The 9,624-nt window shown below is 47.4% G+C and overlaps 1 protein-coding gene across 9 annotated transcripts in view; it reads left to right on the top strand.

Moving 5' to 3' along the window:
- LOC142029704 (uncharacterized) overlaps window positions 1–1,223 on the top strand; it is a 131,630-nt gene extending 130,407 nt beyond the window's left edge. For 7 of the 9 annotated variants that reach the window (XR_012649985.1, XR_012649988.1, XR_012649990.1 and 4 more), the window contains one exon: window positions 455–1,223. Coding sequence is in view for 1 of the 9 variants with exons in the window: in XM_075024605.1 (XP_074880706.1) it covers window positions 455–457 (3 nt within the window). In the remaining 8 variants the exon portion in view is untranslated. The remainder of the gene's footprint in view (window positions 1–454) is intronic. The other 2 variants (XR_012649984.1, XR_012649992.1) reach the window with 1 other exon arrangement.
- The last annotated feature ends 8,401 nt before the right edge of the window (window positions 1,224–9,624 follow it).

The following is a 9,624-nucleotide window of genomic DNA, read 5'->3' on the forward strand; positions in this document are numbered from 1 at the left end:
GCAATATGATCCAGAGAGCTGACACCTGCCCACATACGTATTGGGGGGGGGGGGGGCGGTTGACAGATGTTCTTGTCAAGCTTAAAAGCTATCAGGCTAAAGCATTTCATTCTGGAAATGTGGCTTACAAGTAATGGTGTTTCAAGTACATCCACTGCTTAAGTAGCTCCCGTACAGACCGTTGCTTGAATGATTTCTTGTGCAACATCCTTGAATGAGCAGATCGATCTATTTGGAGTTTAGCTGCTTGTACTGTGCTTGTCAAGGTAGGATCTAAATGTCTAGACTGCTTTACAGTTTTGTTAGCACAAAAACTAACCGTAAGGTAACAATCAATTACAAAGTAATACAAAGCGATCACGCAAAAACAGCTGAAGGAGATAGTTTTAATTATTTTTATTGAAAGGTAGGATGTTTTTAAGCTGTAGTAATTTTCTCTGTTTGTGCCATATAGTGAGAAAAAACAGAGCTGCCGTGTGCTTGGATCTTGTGAAAGGCTTTTCAGACGTGAGTATTGTTGCTAGTGTGCCCATGTGCTTACAGGACTGTGTCCTGTTGCTTGTTGGATCTTTCCTACAGCAACAGGGAAAGAAAGGATGAAAGAAGGAAGAGAAATCCTTGATGAAAGCAGAAACATTTCACTGTAAAATATCTGTATGTCTGAGGAAGAGAGAAGCATATGTAATGGGTTTCTTATTTTTTTTATCCTATTTGCTCTCAGCTCTTGGCCTCTTTAAAAAGTGAAGCTACTAGAAGACAGTCTTCCCTGTCATGCAGCCAGATTTAGATGTAAAACGGTGCTTACAAAAATTGGACCAGTCTCAAAGCACTGATCAGGTACCACAGTATGTAACTTAACTTATTTGTTTGCAACTCTGCTCCATCCTACTGTTTGATACCCTGCAGCAATTGCAAAATGTAATGTGCAAGGAGATTGCTTCATGGTCAGCAAAGTTTGTCTAGTTGCCGGTCTTCTGGAACGATGTTAAAATGAAATAAACACTTCAACTAAGCCAAAAACAGCGCTGGAAGTCAACCGCTGCTCTTCCCCCAGACTCTCACTTCTGGACTAACATAAAAGGTGCTTGATGGTGGGCTGAGAGGGAGAGAAGGATGATGTATATTGGGAAATTTTTAATATAAAAACATTACGGAAATGTCTTGCAGTGTGTACCTTTTTTCTATTAATGAGGCATTAAACCAATTCATTTTACTTCACGGATCCTAAATTTCAATTGTCACATCAATTTTTTCTGCAACTTTTGTGGTCTTGCGTCATCATCTCAAAATGTCTGGTTTCTATGTGAATGAGTTCTGTGAAACCCATCATATATTGGGAATCTGGGGGGCAAATACCCTGATCGCATTGAATAGGAGTTTGGGGTGATGGTGAACTGCTTTCTTTTCACAGCAAATAAATTGAGGGTCAGAACTATGATTGGCAGCAACTTAATCCTTATGTTAATTGATGAAACATGCAGGCATAAAATGCTTATAAAAAAGTGGAACAGGAAATAAGACAAAATTGTGATACTCTACAAGATGCTTCCTGATTTCTTCAAGCCAGTTTGAGACTTGGTAGCCAAAAATAACCTGCTTGTGAGGGAGCTGTCATGTCCTTAGCACACTTTTCCAGTGCTGTAATGGACAGCAGACGTACAAGTAGAATAAATCCGGGTAGTGTGGCTTTTACTGCAGGCTGGCTGAGTCCAGCTGGGACCTTTGCTAAGTATGAAACAGCAGAGGCTTATGTTGGCAGAGCTTTGCAAGGCTGTAAAACAGACTATTAAAGCTCACAGCAATTTAAAGATGCCAGGAGACCAAATTCTTACTCGTTTGGGTAATCCTAACAAAAATAATGTTATAATTTCTAGATGCCTTCCCTCGTGAATCGGATCCAATGAGGGCAGTGAAGCAAACTTCAGTGAAGCAACCTTAGTTAAGCTGCCTATGTACATGAGAGGTTTTCACTTCACATGTGTCATTCAAGACAGCTGTACTCTTTGCAGAGAGCTGTCCTGTTTTCTGACAACACTTCATTAAGCTGGTGGCTTCTGTTCTCCAGCAGTGCCTGTCAGATGCTGCAGGTGCATTTCCCCTCGAAACGTCCAGAGCTTTTCGGTTCCAAGCATAAAAGCTGGACCAGCTACATGCTCCCATCTCTGCCATTGAGGAGGCAAGAGGATGTTCTATATGTTCATACCAGTCAGTACAGTGGTTACAGACCTTTGCTCAGAAGCTATTCCCATTCAGCTCCTTGAAATTAGAGGCAACAAATTTTTTCCCTATGTCTTTCTTGCCCTTCTCCTCTTGCTTTCCTACAGCAGGCTGTGGTGAGACGTGGCTGCTTGGTCTGCTGCCACGGTTGCTGGGTGTTTTGAGCTGTGTTCTGTGGACCTTCTATCTGTGCTGCCTTCTCGGCATCAGGGGCTGTCTCTTCTCAAGGTTTCCTCTCTGGAGAATCTGCTGTGGCAGCAGGTGACTTGGCTTCAGTCCTGGGGAGGGGGTGTGTGTCCAGAAAACCAGTTTCTCCTTGTGCCAAAGAACATTTTAATGGCCACTTCCCATAAAAAGGAGAGGTGAGCCTTGGAATCACAAGGATTTTAGTTCAGTTCAATATTTTGGTGCTAGCAGTTCAGGATTGCTGCCGAGGAGAGATTTTCTTGGGCTCTACTTTCCAAAGCAATTAACCTGTCAAGCCCTACACATTTCTGGCTGGACGCCAGTCTGTAAAGCCTGACCATTGCACTCCTCTGGAGCAGCACAGCCTGGGGGAGCCAGCATTGGTACAGTTTTCTGAGCGATGCATGGCAGTGCAGAGCACAGATATCACCAGGGAATATAAGGCATTTCTTTTGACTTCCTCATTTCATCAGATACCATTACATTTGGTGCCACCATAACATTATTGTATGCGGGGGCGTTAACGTAAAACCCAGTAGGATTTATTTGTAATTAATGATTTTACTTGGAAGATACTCAATTGCCACCATGCAGGATGAAATTCTAAACCAGGCTGGCAGTGGTAAAAGCGGTAAGCACAGGTGAGTTAGCCAATCTTTTAATAGCCTCCGGAGGACCACAAAGTGATTTTCTCCGTTAGATTTTGCCATTATTTAATCTTTAGCCTTGCCTGTCCTTGCTGTGGAACAGACTGGAAGGAGAATGGCTTGATAGTCTCCCAAATAGTTTTTCATTACTGGAAATGCCTTGGGCTGGTGGGATTGCCTGCTGAAAGGTGCCAAAATCCTTACAGATGAGAACCTGCTCAAAAATTGCATCTGGGAAAACTTAAATTTCTCAGGAAATTCATGGAAATTATCACGTATTCCCAGGCTTTCAAATAAGCTGTCATGTAAAGACTCTCCATTATGTTTCCAGTGTGGGAACTGAAATCAGCGTTCATGAAGGAACGAGAAACTGCCTCCAGTGCAAGTAAATTTGCAGATTTCACTGTGCAAATCAAAATTCCAGTTAGAGAACTTTGGAGTGAAACAGCAGTGTAAAAAACCACTTTTTAGTTGAGATTAGCCTGGAAATTTTAAGACACTCATGAATAATTTATAAACCAGCCTTCCCACAGATGAGTGGCAGTACCAGAGTATGGCTACGTTTGTCACTGTATTGAGATGTTTTCTGGCAATTGTGGAATTTTTATGGTGTTCTTGTACATAATGGAGTTGTTGCTTAGCTTTTAATTTCCCAAACGTAAACAGATCTGAGGAAGCAGATCATTAAAAACGTTTGGAAAGGGCGAGTGAAAAGCAAAGTGCTGCGTTCTGAGCAAAGCGTATAAATCACCGGCGTCAGAATCAGGCTGCCAGCCCAGAAATGGCATCGGGAGGAATAATCAAAAGATTAATTTTTAAAACCATGGCAAATCAGAAAGAGTGGAGGGAAGAGCCCGAGAGGTTTGAGAACCTGTCCTGTGCTCCATTTTCAATTTTAATACTGTGTTTTAACACATACAATTTCAAAATCCGAATCAAATCCGGTTTTCAGTGTGCCATTTAGCTCTGCGGTCTCTGAAGCCGTGGGACCAGTTGACTTCACTGTCTGATGCTCCTGCACTAGCAAGGGCTGGGAACGCTTAAATCCATGCAAAGGTTTTTTGAATCGGAGTAACTCTAAAAAAAGAGGCCAGTTTTCAGTTGGCATCGAATCTGCAAAGCTGTTTTCGAAACTAAGTTTGGGTTTGCAGTGTCCTCTGAGCCTTCAAAAGTCGCTTCAATAACCCGGCGCCATCTCCTGGGAGGAAAGCGGGGGGATCCCTTGGGGTGCAGGGGTTGCGTAGGGAGGGTGGAGGTGCTACAAGTGCTCGGACAAGGGGGTAGGTGGGGGCTCGTACCCCCAGCGAGGTGCTCCTTGGCTCCCCTTTCTCTTCCCGAGCCAGCCCACCAGATGTGAGATGCTGCCTTCGGCCCGGGAAGCAGCAGGAGCTGCGTGGTTTGCTTCAACAGGAGAGGCCGTGGGTGGAGAGAAGCTGGCGGGGATCCCAGAAGCCGTTGCGAAGAGGCTGCTCGCGGGGGAGAGGGAACTCGCCACCCACTTGAGATGAAATCATGGAACGGGCAAATTGGAGTAAAGGCCGGTGGTGAGGCAAAGAAGGTGTTAGGTCTAAAAAAAGGGGGACGAGAGAGGAAGGATGCTGGACCAGCGAGGAGGGCAGTTCCTGTGCCGGTGGGTTCAGGGAGGATCTGGTTTTCACAGGAGTGCACTGTGGTTGTAACAGATCCGAAGCCGGTGTAAAGGCAGGAATTTGTCACAGGAAGGTTTGCTTTAGCAGCATAGAAAAGTAGAACCTTGATATCTGACCCATTTGATGGAAATTTATTAATATGCATCTGAATGGAAGTCCTGGTTTCGGCTGGGATAGAGTTAAATTTTCTTCGTAGTAGCTGGTACAGCGTGTTTTGGATTTAGCGTGAGAATAACGCTGATAACGCTCTGATGTTTTAGTTGTTGCTAAGTAGCGCTTTACCCTAAGTTAAGGACTTTTCACTTTCCCATGCTCTGCCAGCCAGCAGGTGCACAAGAAGCTGGGAGGGAGCATGGCCAGGAGAGCTGACCCCAACTAGCCAAGGGGATATTCCATACCATGGAACCTCACGCTCAGTATATATAGGGGGAGTTGGCCGGGAGGAGCGGATCCCTGCTCGGGCATCAGTCAGCGGGGTGGTGAGCAATTGCATTGTGCATCACTTGTCTTGGGTTTTATTTCTCTTTTTTTTTTTTGTTATATTCCTTTTCATTACAATTATTATTCGATTTTACTTAACTCAACCCACAAGTTTTACTTCTTTTTTTCGATTCTTCTCCCCATCCCACTGGGAGCTGGGGGGAATGAGCAAGCGGCTGCGTGGTGCTTAGTTGCTGGCTGGGGTTAAACCACAGTAATGGAGGAATGATTGCTCCCAGACAAGCTGCTGCTTTCACCATCTAACCTCTAACCAAGCTTGGACCAAGGAAGATGCATTCCTGGAGCAAGGAGAGATAGGTAGAAAAGATCTCCTCTGGAGCTGGCTTGTTTAAAACAGTGTTTTTAAGGGCTGCTGGCAAAGAGAGGTTGCCTTGCCGCTTTTCTTACCCAAGAAGTGGGTTACCTGGCCTTTACCAGCTGGACGGGTGCGTTGTCTCCACTAGAGGAGTACTGGTCCTTATCGTACAAAGCAACAAGTTAAAACTCCAGTGTGGCTTCTTGTTGCATTCTGCTCTGAGACTAGACATGACCCAGTGTGAACTCTTAGGATTTTTTTTTCTGTATTATTACCCAATTTACGATAAAAACGCCACTCATGAGAGCAGCTGTTTAATCCCAGTGAGACCTCCAGTGTCAAGGTTTTCCACCTGGATTTCTTTCCAGGCTTCTCACTGTAGTTCATCCTGCATCACTTCTGGAGAGCTTGGGCAGGCGAAGAGCCAGCTGAAGGAGCGGACACGGTCCCCAGAGTGCATCAGCCTGAGGTTTTGTCCAGTGCACCCCGCTAGAGACAGCCTGAATCTACTGGTGGGGTTTGTTAGATCCTTTCTGCTGCTGGAAACACAGTTAAGGACATCACTGTCATGGTCTGGCTTTGAGGAACGGGCTTCTCGGCGCTCCTCTGCTCCAGCAAGCAAAAAATGATGTGCAAAACTCCTTCCCCTTCGTCAGCTCCAGCGGGTGCAAAGTTGTAACCGTTTGAGAAGAGATACAGCCAAAAAAAAAAAAAAAAAAAGGAAAAACATTTCCCTAGCTCATTTTCTTTTCCCAGAAAACCAGATGGATGAATCATTATAACAGCAGCTATGACAAGGGACCAGACAACAGACTGAGCCCCAAGCCCAGCCCAGTTGAGGCAAGATGAAAAACTGTCCAAGGATTTACCAGTCCTCCCTCCCACATGTGTTTAAAGGAACAAGGCTCCACAAATAGGGCATGCCGCTCTCGTGGACTTTAACCTTGCTCTTACATCCCAGCATAGCAGCAAGGCCAGCTGTTGCGGAGACCGCAATGTAATAAATCCAATAGTACATCAGCAGTGAGGTTCACGTAACGTGATGATGTAGTTGGTGATGATCAAAATCTGAAGCTTCTTGCACCAGAGCTAACAGACTCACTGCTTCGTTTGTGAATACGTGCCAGGCTTTCCTCTGCTAGGAGAGGGAGTTATTTGCAAGATGTATAGACGTGCTCTTAATATAGTAGAGCAGTACTATGCATAAATCACTTCAAAATATCAGAAGTGACAGGGTTGAAAAAGCATTTAAAAGTTAGGAGACGCCTGTCTTCTGGCTGCCCACATAACCTCTGTGGGTGCATGTGCTATGGTAAAGTCCCTAATTACATGATTGGAAGTTATTTTTTTCCACAGGACGCTGCCCCGCTCCATGCACGCGATAGTGGTACTCATTTGGTGAACAGCCGTATAGCAGGGTATTTTTTTTTTTTCCTTCTTCATGCTCATCTCTGCAGCATCCAAGTGCTTTGGCTGAAGCAATTGCTGTGATGACATCTTCTTTTCAGGTGAGGCTCTACAGTCATTTCTGCTTTACAAACAAGGAACCGGAGCACAGAGAAATTAAGGTCAAAGAATCTATTAATTGTGGGTGCCCAATTTGAAGTAACCCGTGCAAGATACTCAGGACTCTGTTCAAAGCACAGATTCCTCTCATGCCTTTCTTTGTTTTCTTCCAACCCCCTGCTTCGTTTATTGCCCTCTTCCAACTTCTGCCTGTTGGGCACTCCAATTATGAATTTTAAATTCAGATGCTGCTCTTAGGTTTCAAGTGTTTTGATCGCTGGCTGAAAAGCTATATCTGAACTCAGCTCTGCGCAGTAAGTGTTCCCTTTTTCTGCAGGGTAAACAAGGAGTCAGGGAAGGTCACTGCAGGTAAAAAGCCACAGGTCTGGGAGGGAGTAACAGGGCATCTGTAAAGCCAAAGTACACGTGAGTGATGTGGAGATCTCTTCACCTCTTGTACCTTCCGTGACTTCCACGGACCCCATCGCAGAGCGAGGACAGCACAAAGAAGCTGCATCTCTAACAAAAAAAAATGCTTTTTACCTCCACAATGGACTCGGTACTCAGGGCTTGGGTCCCTCGGTGCTTCAGCAGAGGGGGCTGTGGAAGAATTGTGTGTAGAGAAGGAGAGACCAGACCCCCGGGAGGGATGGGAAGGCAGAGGGAAGCAGGGGTGAACAGCGCTGCCAGCTCTACCGAGCATGTGTTTATTGGGATGGGAATTGGGATGTGTTTATGTGTTGGGAATAGCTTGTACTTGTGGGACTTGGTTAAGTGCCAGGAAAACCCTGAGGGTGAGGCTACAGTGCTCCTCGTGAGATGTTACCAACCCCCCTGGAGCCTTCGGGGACCGGCAGTACTGAACGCTGTGTGCTCTTGGCTGCCCCAAGCACGGCCATACCCATCCACAGAAGGACACATGTCCTGGGCTCCTTCCAAGCAGGACCTCCCAGCACATCCACCTTTTATTTCTGCCCGCAGAGTCCTCTCTCCAGGCAGCCTTTGGGTGACGGCGTCCCGTGTCCCACAGCTGAAAATACCCTCTAGCCTCAGGACTTCACATTTGGCTTTGGCAGAAGAAAGCAATGGGCGGGTGATGTCCCAGGCTGGCACCGGGGAGGATTTGTTTGGCTGCGCTAGCCAGTGTCTCGTGAACATGCGAAGGATATATCCCAAGTGTAGGACAGGAGCCGAGGAGATGAGCATGGCAGCAGTGAGCCGAGACCTCGGAAGGCCCCTGGGCTGTGGGTTTGAGTAGGAGGGAGCTGAGAAGGACTTGGGGGCAGAAGGGATGGTGAGTCACCGTGGAGTAATGCCTGGATGGCTCCGAAGGGGACCTTGCACACATCTGTCCTGGCTTTTCCTGCTGCCTCAGGGGATTCCTGCGCTCCTCCTTGCTGCTGTTTTCACCTCTGGAGCTCTGCGTCGCTGTTGCTGTTGGAAACGTCGTTATTTCATAAGCAGGCACGCAGGAGAGCTCAGGTCTGCGGAGACAACACGAAAGCAGCTTGAGGACACTCACAAGGAGGAAAACCAGTTATTTTTAATCAAACTCGCATAGAAATGTTGGGTCAAAGGAACATCTCGAATCCAGCCTCCCACTCAGAGCGGGACTGTAGCCAGGCTGTCAGCCGTGACTTAGTCTAGCCAAGTCCTAAAACCCCCAAGGATGGAGGGTGCACCAGCTCGGGGGGGTCTCTGTGCCAGGACAGCAGTACCTCGCAGCGAGAGCCTTTCCTGCATCCAACCCGAGCCTCCCAAGCCCCAGTTCGCAGCCGATGCCTTTTGTTACAGTCTGGCGTGACGGAGAGGAGTTTGGCTGTGTCTCCGCAACCACCCTTTGAGTATTTGTAGCCAGCTCTTAGCTCACCCGTCAGCCTCCTCGGGACTGCTCGGGGTTTTCTCCTCGCTATTCGCTCCCCTTGGTTATAGCAAAAGCACAGAAACCCACCACGGCAGCTCCCTCCTTTCAAACCCCGCTCTGCTCTCCCAAAACCAGGGCAGCAGCCAGAGCATCCATAGGCGCACCTGCGGAGTTGAGTCACCCCACTGCGAGCATCTCCCATGGGACTCGGCCCCGTCTCCCATGCTGGTGGCTTTCTGCACATGTGGAGGAGTCCAAACGGCAGCTTCCACCACTTTCCAGGCCGGACACCTCCAGACTGCTGAATTGGGGTGATGTGAAGACCTGGAGGGGGGCAACTGTAGTCCAAGTACCGTGGTAGACCCAGCCCCATCCAGGAGAGAGCATCCAGAGCATCATACCCTGCCCTCACCGCTGGGTTTGGGATGGTGGCACCAGGGCTGGGCCAGGGAAGGGAGCTGGAAACACCACTCACGTTATTTCTAGAAAGCATCCTACATCCCAGTTCATTCGCACGCAGTTTTGCAGGGGTACATCTGATCCAGGCAGTCTCCAGCCCTGGTTCAACCCACTGGCGTGTTCGTGGGCAAGCAGCGACAGGCCACAAGTAAATTCCCACCGATGTCCCCGTGGTGACACTGCACGTAGCATAAAATCCCCAGTATCGCTGTGGCCTTTCTTTTTTTGACCAAGTTTGGTGCAACCTTAATATGTGAAGCGTCGGGATGAAAAACGAGTATGAAGGTGTAAATCAGCAGG

The sequence above is a fragment of the Buteo buteo genome, chromosome 4 (genome assembly GCF_964188355.1).
Source record: "Buteo buteo chromosome 4, bButBut1.hap1.1, whole genome shotgun sequence".
In the NCBI taxonomy this organism is placed as follows: domain Eukaryota; kingdom Metazoa; phylum Chordata; class Aves; order Accipitriformes; family Accipitridae; genus Buteo; species Buteo buteo.